Source organism: Triticum dicoccoides, chromosome 4A (genome assembly GCF_002162155.2).
Source record: "Triticum dicoccoides isolate Atlit2015 ecotype Zavitan chromosome 4A, WEW_v2.0, whole genome shotgun sequence".
Taxonomy (NCBI): Eukaryota; Viridiplantae; Streptophyta; class Magnoliopsida; order Poales; family Poaceae; genus Triticum; species Triticum dicoccoides.
Genome location: NC_041386.1, coordinates 56,369,016 through 56,385,224, shown reverse-complemented (window position 1 = coordinate 56,385,224; position 16,209 = coordinate 56,369,016). Strand labels below are relative to the sequence as shown.

The 16,209-nt window shown below is 47.8% G+C and overlaps 2 protein-coding genes across 2 annotated transcripts; one reads left to right on the top strand and one right to left on the bottom strand.

Annotated features, from left to right (window-relative positions):
* Window positions 1–116: 116 nt before the first annotated feature.
* Window positions 117–2,376, top strand: LOC119284937 (pentatricopeptide repeat-containing protein ATP4 homolog, chloroplastic-like). Its single transcript, XM_037564123.1, has one exon. It carries the CDS (start codon window positions 161–163, stop codon window positions 2,225–2,227), a length of 2,067 nt encoding a protein of 688 aa, XP_037420020.1. The 5' UTR covers window positions 117–160; the 3' UTR covers window positions 2,228–2,376.
* Window positions 2,377–2,479: 103 nt separating this feature from the next.
* Window positions 2,480–6,628, bottom strand: LOC119284938 (cysteine synthase 2-like). Its single transcript, XM_037564124.1, has 6 exons — window positions 6,329–6,628; window positions 6,161–6,235; window positions 5,326–5,469; window positions 4,469–4,897; window positions 4,146–4,381; window positions 2,480–3,058 (listed from the first exon to the last, which is right to left on the bottom strand). Exons 1-6 carry the CDS (start codon window positions 6,542–6,544, stop codon window positions 2,839–2,841), a joined length of 1,320 nt encoding a protein of 439 aa, XP_037420021.1. The 5' UTR covers window positions 6,545–6,628; the 3' UTR covers window positions 2,480–2,838.
* Between the last annotated feature and the right edge of the window lie 9,581 nt (window positions 6,629–16,209).

The following is a 16,209-nucleotide window of genomic DNA, read 5'->3' as shown; positions in this document are numbered from 1 at the left end:
CGCCTCGCCTCGCTCTGACGCGAGGTGTCCCTGGCATCTCGACCCCACTTGCTGACAGCAAGACACAGTCGCGTCGTCACTCCCCAACCGAAGCGAAGCTCTGGGCAGTGGGCACCCCACAATCCACCCACAGGAGAGCAGAGCGGGGCAGAGCAGCGAGATGGCTTCCCTACCTATCTGCCCGTCGTCCCCTTCCTCCTTCCTCTCATGGCCGCACCGCCCAATCTCGCTCTCCTTCCAGCCCAAGAACCACTCCTCCTCCGCCTCGCCGGCCGCCGCACATGTCTCCGTCCAGGACTCGCCGCCCCAGGACCCGGCGCCTCCCTCCGACCCGGGCCAGAATCCCAAGATTTCCAGCACTGCGAGGTTCCTCTGGGTCAACCCCAACAGCCCGCGTGCCGCCGAACTCGCCCGCGCGCGCGCCGGATCCGGCCGCCGGGCCCGCCTCGCCGCCGCGGCTGCAGCGCTCGCCGCGTGCGAGCCCGCCGAGGCGCCCGTCGCCGCCGCGCTCGAGGCCGCCTTCCCCGAGACCCCCTCCGAGCAGGACGCCGCCATCGTGCTCAACACGGCCGCCGGCAACCCGGCCACCGCCGTGCTCGCGCTGCGCTGGTTCCTGGAGAACGCGGATGTCCGCAGCAAGGTCATCCTCTACAACGTCGTGTTCAAGGTGCTGCGCAAGCGGCGGCGCTGGAGCGAAACGGAGGCGCTCTGGGACGCGATGCTGCGGGACGGCGTGCAGCCGGACAACACCACCTTCTCGACCGTCATCAGCTGCGCGCGCGCCTGCGGCCCGCCCGGCAAGGCCGTGGAGTGGTTCGAGAAGATGCCGGAGTCGGGGTGCTCGCCGGACATGCTCACGTACTCGGTCGTGATCGACGCGTACGGCCGCGCCGGGGACGCCGAGATGGCACTCCGCTTGTACGACCGTGCCAGGTCTGAGAGATGCCAGCTCGACCCTGTCATATGCGCCACGGTGATCAAGGTGCATTCGACCAGCGGCAACTTCGACGGCGCGCTCAACGTGTTTGAGGAAATGAAGGCCGTCGGCGTCAAGCCAAACCTGGTCGTGTACAACACCGTATTGGACGCCATGGGCCGTGCCATGCGGCCGTGGGTAGTGAAGACCATCCACAGAGAGATGGTCAGCCAGAAGGTGCAGCCCAACAGGGCAACCTACTGTTGTCTCCTGCAGGCGTACACCAGGGCACGCTACGGTGAGGACGCGATGATCGTGTACCGGAAGACGAAGGACGAGGTGATGGACATCGACGTGGTGCTGTACAACATGCTCCTGTCAATGTGCGCCGACATCGGCTACGTCGACGAGGCCGAGGAGATCTTCAGAGACATGAAGTCGTCCATGGACACCAAGTGCAAGCCTGATAGCTGGACCTACTCATCAATGGTGACATTATATTCCTGCACTGGCAATGTCCCTGGTGCAGAGGCCATACTGAAGGAGATGACAGAGGCAGGTTTCAAGCCCAACATCTTCATCCTCACCTCGCTCATCCGGTGCTACGGTAAAGCGGGATGCACCGACGACGTTGTCAGGTCATTCGGCATGCTAGAGGACCTCAAAATCACGCCCGACGACCGGTTCTGCGGCTGCCTTCTTACCGTGGCAGCGGATACGCCGGTGGAGGAGCTCGGCAAGGTGGTTGACTGCATCGACAGAAGCAATGCCGAGCTTGGCACCGTGGTGAAGCTCCTGGCGGACAGGAAAGCCTCCACTGAATCCTTCAAGGAGGCAGCTAGGGGCATCCTGAGCGGCGTCCGTGGCGTGGTGAAGATGCCCTACTGCAACTGCTTGATGGACCTGTGCGTGAACCTGGGGCAGATGGAGAAAGCCTGCGCGCTCCTCGACGCCGCGCTGCAGCTCGGCATCTACAGCAACGTGCAGACGAGGACGCAGACGCAGTGGTCGCTGCACCTCAGAGGCCTCTCGGTCGGCGCTGCCCTGACCACTCTCCATGTCTGGATGAACGACCTGTACACGACGCTTCAGAGCGGAGAAGAGCTGCCACCGCTGCTCGGAATCCACACAGGGGAGGGGAGGAACATGTACTCTGACAAAGGGCTGGCCTCCGTGTTCGAGTCGCATCTCAAGGAGCTCGACGCGCCCTTCCATGGCGCTCCCGACAAGGCCGGCTGGTTCCTGACGACGAGCGTTGCTGCCAAGCACTGGCTGGAGGCGAAAAAGTCGTCAGAACTAGTGGCCGTGTAGGATGCACAATCTAGGAGGAGGTACATAGGATTTATTTGTTTTTTGATTTGGCATAACTTGTGGGTGTTCTGAAATATTCATAATCACCCTTCTGGTGACAGATGTTTCTGTTTACTTTCATGACTAAAGAATACCAGTTCTTTTCAGTACTCTTACCATTAGCATGATGCATGCGATGATCTGTTAGAACACCTACAATGGTTTTTATCGCAGACTAGTTGATGTGTGCTGCCATCTCAGAGAACCAAGACAGTAGTAGCATAGATGATTGTATACTAAATAACTGCGTATACATAGATGAACAGGTGACTTGAGCAGTGTACAACAGCCTGAAGAAAAACAAGAAGATTTGCAGTGTAGAACAGTCTGAATGGTTGGCTATCCCAACCCCTACTAAATGGCTATGACAACTACTCTAAAGTACATAACTATATCTTCCAGAGGAACCTTCGATCAGGGTGCCATAAAATTTGAGGTCCATTATCTGGAGCCAACAGTTCCCTTGTTAGATGGAATGTTTCGGCGCCTCGGTGTTCACTCGTCAACTGTTTTCAAGACGGACAACGAAGAATGACAAAATTGCTGAAATCATGCATTCCCCTGTGAAGTTTTTACTGATCAAGAAACTCCAAACCAGTAGCAGTTGGTGTCAACCCATGATTGGCCAAATATTCATCATTGAAGAACTTGCTTAGATGCCTCATCCCACTGTCGCAGAGAATTGTCACAATTGTATGTCCTGGACCTAAATCCCGGGCAACTCTTACAGCCCCGACACAATTCATGGCTGAAGAACTCCCAACAAATAGTCCATCTCTTCTCAGCAGAAACCTAAATTAATGTTTCAAGTAACTGAGGTCAGATGGATGGAAGTATTTTCACAGTTCAGTAACATACTTGGTAAGATAGAAGAATGAACAACGGCGAACTTTCCATCAACTATCACGTCTAAGGTGATTAAATAAATACTCCCTCCGTTCCTAGATATAGGGTGTATAGATTTTTGAGAGAAAAAAACGGAATATACAGTGTATAACCTTTGTTGTCAATTTTACCCCTCTACCAATCAGCTCCCACACATGAAATCATGGCTGGGAGTAAAAAGAAGGCAGCCCGGTGCACGTAGCTCCCGCTTGCGCAGGGTCCGACCACTTTGTGTCTATAGTACACAGCCTTTCCCTGCATTTCTGCAAGAGGCTGTTTCCGGGACTCGAACCCGTGACCTCATGGTCACAAGGCAACAGCTTTACCGCTGTGCCAAGGCTCCCCTTCAAATCATGGGTGGGAGTCTTCTAAATAAATCATCTCCTTTTTTCTAGGGATTTCATGTGTGTGAGCTGATCGGTGGAGGGGTAAAATTGACAACAAAGGCAATACACCCTATAGTCCGCATTTTTTTCTCCAAAAACTATACACCTTATATCTAGGAACGGAGGGAGTATGTAAGTCTTCATATTGGTTCTAAAAACATGCTTAACAAATGACGATTGAGGCTTCTACTGGAGTTTGAGAAAAGGGTGGGATGTGTACTCATTTTTCTTTATTTTTTGAGGGGTCAAGGGACCCAATAACCCAAGAGATAATATTGTCAACATGTATTTAAGTTGTAGGGAAATATTACAAGATCAGGCTAATTGGTTGATCAGTTAAAGGCGGACTGCAGTAAAAAAATGATGTATTCTATACAACTAAACAAATTATTGTTTCTCTTTCAGATAATAACTGCTAGAACAACGCTGTGCATATGACAATTTATATACGATCTCAGTACGAAAAAACGCCTACACCAATAGATTGAGTCATTCTTCAAAATTGTGTGGCTTGGAACTGCATAGTACAGGAATCGCACACCAAAATCGTATGCATAGCTATTCCATAACTGCTGGTCAATAAAAATTTAAACTCAGAAAGTATGTACCTTGACATCTCAACAGCTTCTCTATCTGTTCCCCGGTAAGCACCATCCAGTTCTGCCATCATAAAATTTGCTGTGACCCTGTTGATTCCAATTCCTTCAGTAATAGTGTCAAAAGGATTTTTCAGCCTTTTGCCCTCAGCCTCCTCTTTTGTGTACATAACCCCTCTAGTTACCTTATTAAACAGACCAGATCCAGGTGGATCCATTAAAAAGCATCGGACATTTCTGTTCATTTCCTAAGTAAATAATATCATAGCAATAAAAAATTAGTTGACCCAAGAAGAAAACATATATAGAAGAAAGACAATAATAAGCATACAAACCTTAAGATATCGTGAAACTCCAGCAATCGTACCGCCAGTACCAGCGGCAGCAACAAAGGCATGAACAGTCCCTTTAGTTTGCTTCCATATCTCAGGACCAGTCCATTCGTAATGCGCTTGATAGTTTGCCATATTCTCAAACTGGTCAGCAAAGAAACCTCCCTTCGAATCAGAATTAGGGCAACATTTGCCAGTGTCAGGCACTTCAGAACTGGCATGTGCTGAACCGTTAGTTTGTTTGGAGTTCAGCGTTTTAGTATCAACATAGGCTGAACCATTAGTTTGTATGTCATTAGGTTCCCTTTGTGCTGATGCTATATTGGCTTCCAATGCCCTTCTTCTTGCAATATTGACAAAATGGTCTCTGTGAGTGATTGAAACAGGACGCACTCGTTCCACGGTAGCTCCAAGCGCTTCAATTATTTGAGACTGGAAAGCAATCTTTTGAGTAAAACTACATAGCAGGAACATAAGCAACAAACAGGATTGAAATACTGTGCAACATTGGAAGGAGAAATTCCCACCGGAGCATCTAAAATATCCAACCAGGCCTGAAAAACCCCACACCCTTGAAAGGGCAGGCTCAAGTCTAGACCAGTCCCGGAAGCTCAGGCCTGAACCCCAGAATATTGATACTTGGAAATACAATCCTATGGTGTTATCTTGATTTATTTTTTGTGATAGGTCTTGGGCCCATTGAGAACCTGATTTCAGACCCGGTCTAGCTGGTCTGATCTAAATTAGTTCATCTTATTATAGTACAACAAGACAATTCAAGTAGAAATTCAGGGTGCTACGGCAGCAGAATGTCCTAATTAGTACACCAAGAATTCTCGAACATAACAGAACCTCCATACCTTCTCAACGGCAGCATCATCAGGAATAACAACATGGCACCTGCAGCCATAAGCAGGAGCAACAGTGGCCAAGCTAATAGCCGTGCTGCCGGCACTCCCTTCTGTTACTACACCACCACAGACAAGATCCCCAGATTTCAGAGCCTAATCACCATAAAAATCCCAGTGTCATGTTAAGTCAAAAGATAAAATAAATTTCTATAAGATCAATATACTGTACCAAAAACTGAATATCAACAACGTATCTCATGCCTCATCCATTGAAATGTAAATAATTTAGCTAGATCCAAGTATGCAAGGAAGTAATTCGATATTATCATCTACTTTTTTGCATTTCATGCCAAAAAAGCACAATTCAAAATCCCTTCTCTTTTATACTTGAAACTCACAAGTCATAACTGAATGGTGCTTTCCATGAATGCTTTGTTCCAGAACAACTGTGATTGTTCCTTTAGCAACTCATAACATATAAAAGGGTACATATGCTAGGACTATACTTAAAATTTCCAATAAGCATATCCTTCATTAAGGAGGAACTCGCCACATGAACATGACCTCCCAAATGTCTAAAAAACATGTGGTCGTGACCAACATTGCATGAATCGCTCAGGAACTTCTCACCACGAACTCTATCTTTTTTTTATTGCGGAAACACCACGAACTCTATCTACTTCACACTTCTCCCCTTCTGGCTTCTATAAACTACTCCTTCCTTTCACTTTTATAGGTCGTTTCAGACAACTGAAATTGAGCTGTTTTGCACGCTGTCTGAAGTGTCCTTATAAAAGTGAACAGAGGGAGTAACATTGATTATACACCAAATTGCACAAATTACCTCCTCGATGATCTTCACCGCCACGCGGTCCTTCACGCTGCCTCCCGGGTTCAGAAATTCGGCCTTCCCCAGAATCTGCAGCCCGTTCGAATACCAAATTCACTACCTCAATACTTAGACCGAAACAGCAAAGCGGAGCTGCACACAGGAGATACCCCACGAATATACCTCGCACCCGGTGGCGTCGGAGAGGCTGTTTATGCGGATGAGGGGCGTGTTGCCGACGGCCTCCACGAGGCCCTTCCGCCGCGTCCTCCGGTCGTCCGCGCCGGTGGTGCGGGTCCATGGGAACTTGGACCCGCTCCTGCCGAAGAGGAGGTAGTACGCAAACAAGGATATGGAGGCGGCCGCAGCGGCTGCGACGGCGGCAGGAGCAGCCGCCATCGCGAGGGTGGGAGGGCCGGGCAGCGGAACCCTTGGGGTTCAGAAGTTCAGTTCGGCTGTGGAGGTTGAGAGGGAGGGGGACAAACCGACTTGGTTCAGCCCGGGAGGAGTCCCTCAAAAAAAAGAGTAGAAAAAATATAGGGAAAGAAAAAACTACTCCATCCGTCCCACATAATATCGGAGGAGCATCAACGGCCGTGTAAAGGAACCTCTCAAACGCCCGTGCCCGCGGGCACTCCTCAAATAGTTTCGTCTACATCCGTGTATCTTATATCTGATCCTTTATATTTATACTGAACCATGCAATGTCGATCGAACTACATAGATAAACAAACGAACATAGGCAAGCCATTACTTTTACCAAAAGATCAAATGTTCAAACGACCACCAAAGTTCACATGAACGACGGACAACTTGAAACTACATTTTAAACTTGAAATTAAAGTGAAGAAAAGCGGATCTTCACCACTTCCGGGGCAGCCCCTTCCCCTTCCGGTCGCCGGCGCAGCTATAGCCACCGGCGGCTGGTGGAGGATCATCCGAGTCATCGGACAAGGAGCCATCGGAGGAGGAGAAGGAGGAGACGATGAGGAGGCCTTGAGGCGCCGGACGGCCCGGTCCTACTGCCGCTTGAGCTTCGCCAGCCGAGCCACCTCTGTTGCCTTCTCCCTGGCCTCGCGCTCGAACTGCTCGATATAGCTAGCTAGAGAACCTTCGCATTCTTCCGGTGGAGCCGCCGAGCATCTGTCTCCGACGTCGTAAGCGATCGGGGGTAGACCCGCACGAGGAGCCGCTCGTCCTCATCAGGCTCCACGGGTAAGCCGCGGCGGCAGCGGACAGAGCTCTCCACCGCGTCCCTCTCCCTTGCCGGCTGCCTCTCGCAGCAAGCGGCGCGCACCTCTGACTCATGCGTGCGTGTCCGGGCCGGTGAGGCAGGCACAAGCACCCACCGCTGCCCGCGGTAGGGACGGGGGACAGCGTGGGGGAAGCATGGACTACGCAGCCCGCGCGGCGCTAAGCACGGGCCGGGAGGAGCCAGCACCGCTTCCTCACTGCAACGACAGGGAAGAGGCGAGGCCGATCTAGAACTTACACCCGTGTCCACCTTGGACCTCTTGAGGGCAATGCAGAGGGCTAGGTCCTCGTCGGAGTCAGAGCAGAAGTAGCTGTCGGCGCTCGACATGGTCACAGCAGTTACTGGAGTGGATCGAATAGGAGAAATCGGAGGAAAGAAGAAGAGACGGGTCGAGAGTGGAGTGAGCTAGGATTTTCGGATTGGGAATATTTATGGGGACGGAGTGGGGTCGGGGTGGGCTGGGTCGACATGGCGGGCGTGCCCGACGCGTCCGGGCGCCCCCATATCCGCCCCTGGCGAGGAGAAGGTGGTACATGAAGTACTTCCATTTGCTTGTACCCTAGTTGCAATATTTAGATTGTAGAGTTAGTCCCTAGTTTCATTGGTTGGATTGTGATTCGTAGGGTAGTACAGATGGTTAGAATTGGTTTGAGGGATGGGTTTTCTGTATAGGGGGACGGGGGTTTTTGTATGGGGTTTTTTGAATTACATTCGTTGCAAAAATGCTAGACATATCTTAACGAGAGATAGGGATCTCTGTGCTTAAATGCTACACGTGATTATTAGATTTGTTTTTGAATGCTACACAGATTGGGATTTTGAATGCTATAGACATGTATGCTTAGATTTGTTTTTGAATGCTACACAAATTGGTGCTTTGAATGTCATATGCCCAAATGGAATGCATTAATTTTGATGTACCTATCAATTGATTAAGAACTTACTTGATTCATCAGTATATAAATTTGTCCACAATATTTAGTTATATTAGCTTTGTTGTTCAATGTGTGTGCATGACAATGGAAAATGCAAATAGGATCATAGTATGGATAATATGATCAATGTGTCATGTGTGCATATCTAAAAATTATCAGTTGGCTTCTATATTTACCAGTAATGAATGTAATTGTATATTCAGGAGGACGATTCTGTGGGGAATAAGAGGAAGCTGGGCCTTACTAGGTTTGACCCGTACGATCCAGAGTATAGTGACGACGAAGAATATGAGGTAAGCCTACTTGAAATTTAGATTGATCATTTAGTTCCTTTGACATGGTGTATATGAATCTATAATGTATTAATGTAATTCATTCATGTGTGTAGTATGATTCTGGAGAAGATGTGTACAACAGCAACGTCGCGTCCTTCACATCGAAGGAGGCGGAGAAGATCAAGGCCAAGGGAGTTGCTTTCTTCTACAACCGCAAGATCAAGAAGTGGCATTGCCCCTACTGCACCACCAAGACAAAAGTCAAAGGATGGCCGCTTCGATCACCTTGTGTCTCATGCAGAGAATGTAGCGATTCGCCGGGAGGACTACAAGATCAGGGGCAGCATGCTGCCCTCGTAGAAGGCACTGACTCCGGTGTGATGTGATGATGTTTTATCTTTATCTTTTTTTGGTAAACTGAATGTGGCTGTTTGGTAAACTTTGTGTGGTGGTATCTAAACTTTGTGTGCGATCTATGGTAGTAATGTATTATGCTATCTATATTTGTCTGTCCTTAAATTTGTCTGTGGTGTATGGTATGTTCTGTTTAGATGTTGTAAGCTATGAGTTTAGGTGTTGCAATGATCACACATGTTGCTTCAGTGTTGCTTCACTGATCAGACATGCTGCAAAGAATAAGCAGATAGTCCATCATTTGATCAAATATTCCAATATGAGAGCAAAAAAACAACATTTGAATGAAGATAGTACATTTGATCAAGTATTCCAATAACAGATCAAATATTCCAATTTGAATTTGAGGCAAAATTTGAATTTGAACCAACATTTGAAGTCCATTGCCCTGTGGTGTGATGTTGCAAAGTTTGTTGAGCTATTATAAACGGTTAGGTGATCAATCCGATCTCTTTTACGTGATAAAACTTATAGTCATGAGAAATGTGCTCCAAATGAGCTTCATTTGTAATCAAGTTTTTTTGGACCTACTCCAAATGATCCAAATATTTTTTTATTAACATCTATTCAATCTATATAGTGTAGATTCGAAGTCTCACTATTTATTGAATTAATCTTCATAATTTTTCTTTTTTTGAAAAAATTACGCTTTAATAGAAAACCATTAAAGACATGTTTAAAATATGAAAATGGAAAACTAACTTCAGATCCTTCTTATTCACTTTGAAATCAAGCTTTGGTTATTTTTTAGATTTTTTAAATTTTTCAAAAACCTAAGGGAACCCTACCTCCTCTCCTTGAACTCTCTACAACGTTGTACGTGATAGCTCATACGTGTGAAGGTTTTTTCATGAAAATGTCCATAGACCAAGTTTGTGAATTTTGGTTGGTAACATGTCACATAAGACAACATTGTGCGCAGGTTTTATATTTTTTTGATTTTTTGAAATTAATGGTGCTCATTTGACCTCGATCATGCCACCTAGGTTTTTTTTAAATTTCCGTATACCAAGTTTAGTATTTTTTTCCTCGTTAGTGTGTCTTATAAAATGACGAACGTCGAAGGTTTCATATTTTTTCTATTTTTTAAAATTACTTATGCTCAGTCAAAGCCTAGATAACCCTGTTGATCAGCTCAAAACCCCTCTAAACCCCGTGGAGTTTCGCCTAACCCTAGCTCCGAACATCAGCTGTCCGATCATACACTAGCACCAAGCGACAACCCTCAGATGTGGTCTTCTAGAAGGGCTGGCTGCGTGTAGGCTCCACACCGTTGGATCAGACGGACGGCTCCGCATTATTGGACCATGGGGCGATCTGCGAGATATTCTCCCATTGGTTGTGCTCGCTCACCATTGACTCTGCGAAAAAACGTAGTTATTGGGCCCAAAATGAAATGTGACGCCCCAAGACCGGAGCTTCAGACGTCTTTCATGTTTTTCGAGTTTTCGTCGTGTGAGTTGTTGGTTTGTTGCATTCATCATTGCATCTTTTGCATCGCATCAGGTCATCATGTCATTTAATTTTGTAAACTCAACTAAATAAAATGCATAGATCTTTGATCTATTTAAATCGAGGGAAGTATGACTTCTCTTTATAACATATCCTCCCGATATCAGGGAGCTATATTAAATATTTCATTATTTTGGATTTCACCATAACACACTTGCAAAAATCCCAATGCCTTTGTTATCACAACTCTTGGCCTCTAACTTTGCTATTTATTCTTTCATCATATTCCGGAGCTCCACCAAAAATTCGAACATTTTTGGACCACCCGTTCACCAAGCCCTAGTGCAAACCTATTTGAATTAAATTCAAATGAGCTTGAATCACATCTTTCAATCACGCCTCTCCTATTTTTCGTGGACCGTGCACATTTTTATGAGTCCGTGAATATTATCCCCATGCCCAGATTCCACCCCTACCTTCTCTTTCTTTTCTTTCTCTTTTTCTGTTTTGTTTTAATAATGGAAAAGGTGAGAAGAGAAGGGGGAAGAGAGTGCACAGCCTAGCAGGCCACGAGGCCCAACCATCCCTTCCCTAAGGCCCTGCCACACCTAACCCTAGCCTCTCTCCCGATCCCCATCTCCCCATCGTCTCCTCCACCTCGCGCCGTCAAGGAGATGCTCTCTCGATCCCCACGCTCCTCCCTCCTCTCGATCCCTCTCCTTCTCCCCGCGCCTCCTCCATCTGCAGCCACCCTGCAGCAGAGCACCACGGCGCCCATCTCCTGCGCCTCCCCGAGCAGGAACTCCGCCTTCCCTGCACCTGTGCTTCGCTGACCGGAGGCGTCGTCCTCGAACGTCGCCAGCATCGCTGCCCGCCTGCGTCCTCTGCTCCGACTGTCTCGCGCGCTTCCTTCGCCTGCGTGCTCCCTCCTGCTCCTTCGACCTCGCCTTGCCCTGCGACCGCACCGCCCGGCGAGCCCATGCTCCGGCACCGCGCTGCTGCACCCTTGTTGCTCGCGGCCACCATGGATGCCCGCGGCCCCGCCTTCCTGTGTCTCCACCTCGCCGTTCTCCGCCAGTCTCCTCCCCGTGCTGACGAACTCCTGCCCGAGCCGCTCTCTCCGACCAACTCTGCTGCTGACGCCGCCCGGACCTGCTTGCGTCCTCCCGGTTCCCAGCGCCGTCGTGCCTGTTGCCCAGATCCGCCTCGTCACTGTCACGCCCGCAGCTTGCTCTCCTCCTGAGCGTCGCCTTATGCACTGTACGAGCCAAGCTCGGCCATCCCATCAAGATCCAACACAAGCTGCCCGAGACCTTGGCCAGAACCGCAAGTCGTTGCCTCTTTGCACCTGCGATGTGTTGCCGTGGACGCATGCAACCCTGGAATCAATCCCAAGCCCCAAGTACCACGACACTACGAAGACCGGACCGACAAGTACCACGATGTCCGTCGGTCGTCAAGTACCTTCGGATACGTCAAGTTATCTACCGTCGCAAGAATCAAGACCGGCAAGTTCAAAGACCCCAAGTACCTCTTCGAAATGACCGAGTACCATTACCGTCGGACGCTTGAACGACTACAGGCCGAAACGTCAAGTTCCTCGATGAACCGTGTATGACTACCGTTTCTCGTGGATTCACCTAAGTACCACGAAATGGACGACCCTACAAGTTCAACTACAATTGTCGTGTACGACTACCGTCGCCTCGGAGATGTTGGGTTCATCAAGTTCCTCTTCGAAAAAGTACCACTACTTCCACGACGATACGAGAACAACTACCCTCGTTGAAGGTCATCAAGTGAACAACTACCGTCGACGTGTACGACTACTTCGTGACGTGTACCCGACGACTCCGGAGACCATGTTGCACCAAGTACCCCCTCGTTAATCCGAACATCTACAGGAAAACATGTACCACTACCATCGATGACCGATAATACCACTACTTCAACTACCGTCACGAGAACGTCTACTTCCACCACTTCCACTACGAACTCGTTCCGCTCCGGAATTGCATGCTTCGAAGGTATAACCCCGAGACGACCGTCTGTGTATGAATGCATGTGATGTTTGAGAGGATCATGGTTGCACCGTGTCCGAGTTGTTCTTTGCGAGTTCCTCGTTGCCTTGCCGTCGACATGTGGGAACCCGGTATTCGGGAGCACCCCACCATCCTTGCATGACACGCTCCCGCCACACTTCCTTTGCACCGGTATCTCTATGAGCTACCGGAACCGATATGTTGCCATGGCATCATTTTCGGATTCGTTGTCGTGGCACCCCTTTCGTTTCCGCCACGATGACAAATGCTCATAACATGCTCATGCCAATATTTTCTTAAAATTGCATAAACTTGCATATATCATCTGCATCATGATAACAATATTTAAAATGTTTAAAATTGTTGTTGCATTAAATTGCTAAATGCATATGGGGATTTACTGGAATTGTTGTTTGATGTTTCCGGCCTCATTTAAAATGCCTAACTGTGTAGTTTACTCATGTTTCACCTCTTGCCATGTTAACCAACATTTAATATGTTGAGTACATAACCGAGAGAGAACTAAATAATTGATGTGGTGTTTCGTCAATATGCAACTCGTCGCATATTGAGCTCCACTTAATTTGTAGTATTGTTTGTTGCACTTTGCTATGCCATGCCACATTAAACCGGACATGCATCATACTTGGTTGTGCATCATGCCATGTTTATGTGATGGTTGTTTACTATGTTGTTTGCTTCTTCGGGTTAGTTCCGATAACGTCGCATTTGTGAGGATCCGTTCGACTACGTACGTTTGTCTTGTTCGTGGACTCGTTCTTCTTCCTTGCGGGATTTCAGGCAAGATGACCATACCCTCGAAATCACTTCTATCTTTGCTTGCTAGTTGTTCGTTCTATCGCTATGCCGTGCTACCTACCACTTGCTTTATCATGCCTCCCATATTGCCATGTCAGCCTCTAACCCATCTTTCTTAGCAAACCATTGTTTGGCTATGTTACCGCTTTTGCTTAGTCCCTCTTATAGTGTTGCTAGTTGTAGGTGAAGATGAAGTTTGTTCCATGTTGGAACATGAATATTGTTGGGATATCATTATTATCTCTTATTTACTTTAATGCATCTATATACTTGGTAAAGGGTGGAAGGCTCGGCCTTATTCCTGGTGTTTTGTTCCATTCTTGCCGTCCTAGTTTCCGTCATACCGGTGTTATGTTCCTTGATTTTGCGTTCCTTACGCGGTTGGGTGTTATGGGAACCCCTTGACAGTTCGCTTTGAATAAAACTCCTCCAGCAAGGCCCAACCTTGGTTTTACATTTGCCTAACAACCTATCACCTTCCCTTGGGTTCTGCAGACTCAAGGGTCATCTTTATTTTAACCCCCCTGGGCCAGTGCTTGTCTAAGTGTTGGTCCGAACCTGTCAGCCGCCGGTGGCCACCAGGGGCAACTCTGGGTTGGCCTACCAGAATTTTGTACAATCCGGTGTTGCCCTGAGAATGAGATATGTGCAGTTCCTATCGGGATGTCGACGCATCGGGCGGTCTTGCTGGTCTTGTTTTACCATTGTCGAAATGTCTTGTAATCGGGATTCCGAGTCTGATCGAGTCTTCCTGGGAGAAGGAATATCCTTCGTTGACCGTGAGAACTTGTGATGGGCTAAGTTGGGACACCCCTGCAGGGTTTTGAACTTTCGAAAGCCGTGCCTGCGGTTATGGGCATATGGGAATTTGTTAATGTCCGGTTGTAGAGAACTTGAAACTTAACTTAATTAAAATGAATCAACCGCGTGTGTAGCCGTGATGGTCTCTTTTCGGCGGAGTCCGAGAAGTGAACATACTTTTGGAGTTATGTTTGAACGTAAGTAGTTTCAGGATCAGTTCTTGATCACTTCTAGTTCACGACTGTTGCGTTGCTTCTCTTCTCGCTCTTATTTGCGTATGTTAACAACCATATTTGCTTAGTGCTTGCTGCAGCTCCACCTCATTACCTTACCCCTACCCATAAGCTTAAATAGTCTTGATCTCGCAGGTGTTAGATTGCTGAGTCCTCGTGGCTCACAGATACTTCCAAAACAGATGCAGGTGCCGATGATGCCAGTGCAGGTGACGCAACCCAGCTCAAGTGGGAGCTCGATGAAGATCTTTTCGTTGTTGTGTTTCGTTTCCTATTGATCAGTAGTGGAGCCCAGTTGGACGATCGGGGATCTAGCATTTGGGGTGGTCTTTCTTTATTTTGGTTCCGTAGTCGGACCTTGATTGTATTCTTGGATGATGTATGATATATTTATGTATTGTGTGAAGTGGCGATTGTAAGCCAACTCTTTATCCCTTTCTTATTCAGTACATGGGATGTGTAAATATTACCCCTCTTGCGACATGCCTACCATGCGGTTATGCCTCTAAGTCGCGCCCCGACACGTGGGAGATATAGCCGCATCGTGGGTGTTACATGAAACCAAGAACTGGTTGGGCCGTCGCATTGGCTTTGGGTTTTTTGCTTCACCCTTGTTTTGAGTTCCCGATGTCGTGGTGGGTGTGAAAACGAGCTAGTTCACATTTGACCCCATTACTGCCACGGCGAAATAACACATCGCACTACGGCTATTTAAGCCACCCATCATCGTCTTCTTCCTCTCACATCCCTCATCTATCTCCCATCATCTGCCATCTGCCCTTCTTGTTCTTCGACCCCATCTTCTTCGCCATGCAGTATAACAGACCAACCTACCGCTTCCCATCCACTGTGCCGGAGAAGCTCTACCCTGTCGGTGTGTACGTTGAGCGTACACTACGTGTGTGGGCGATATCAAGGTGGAGGACCCCCAGGGGCTTCACCGAGTTCTTCCTCGCGGTTGGCTACTGATACGTCCATTTTGCATCATGTTTACCTACTGTTATTTATAATGTTTTATGCATAATAATTCTTTTTTGAGTAATTCTAATGTCTTTTCTCTCATAATATGCAAGGTTCACACAAAGGGGGAGAATATCAGCAGCTGGAAATCTGGACCTGAAAAAGCTACGTCAGGCTACCTATTCTACACAACTCCAAATGAGCTGAAACTTTACGGAGATTTTTTATGGAATATATAAGAAATAATGGAGCAAATAAGTACTAGAGGGGGCCCACTAGGTGGGCACAACCCACCTGGGCGCGCCAGGGAGCCCAGGCGCGCCCTGGTGGGTTGTGCCCTCCTCGGCCCACCTCTGGTGCCCCACTTCTGGTATATAAGTCATTTTAACCTAGAAAAAAATAAAGGGAGGACTTTCCGGACGAAGCGTCACCGTCTCGAGGCAGAACTTGGGCAGGAGCACTTTTGCCCTCCGGTGGAGAGATTCCACCATGGGAACTTCCCTCCCGGAGGGGGAAATCATCGTCATCATCATCACCAACAACTCTCCCATCTTGGAGAGGGCAATCTCCATCAACATCTTCAATAGTACCATCTCCTCTCAAACCCTGGTTCATCTCTTGTGTTCAATCTTTGTACCGAAACTATAGATTGGTACTTGTGGGTGACTAGTATTGTTGATTACATCTTGTAGTTGATTACTATATTGTTTATTTGGTGGAAGATTATATGTTCATATCCATTATGCTATTTAATACCCCTTTGATCTTGAGCATGATTATCATTTGTGAGTAGTTACTTTTGTTCTTGAGGTCACGGGAGAAATCTTGTTGCAAGTAATCATGTGAACTTGATATGTGTTCGATATTTTGATGGTATG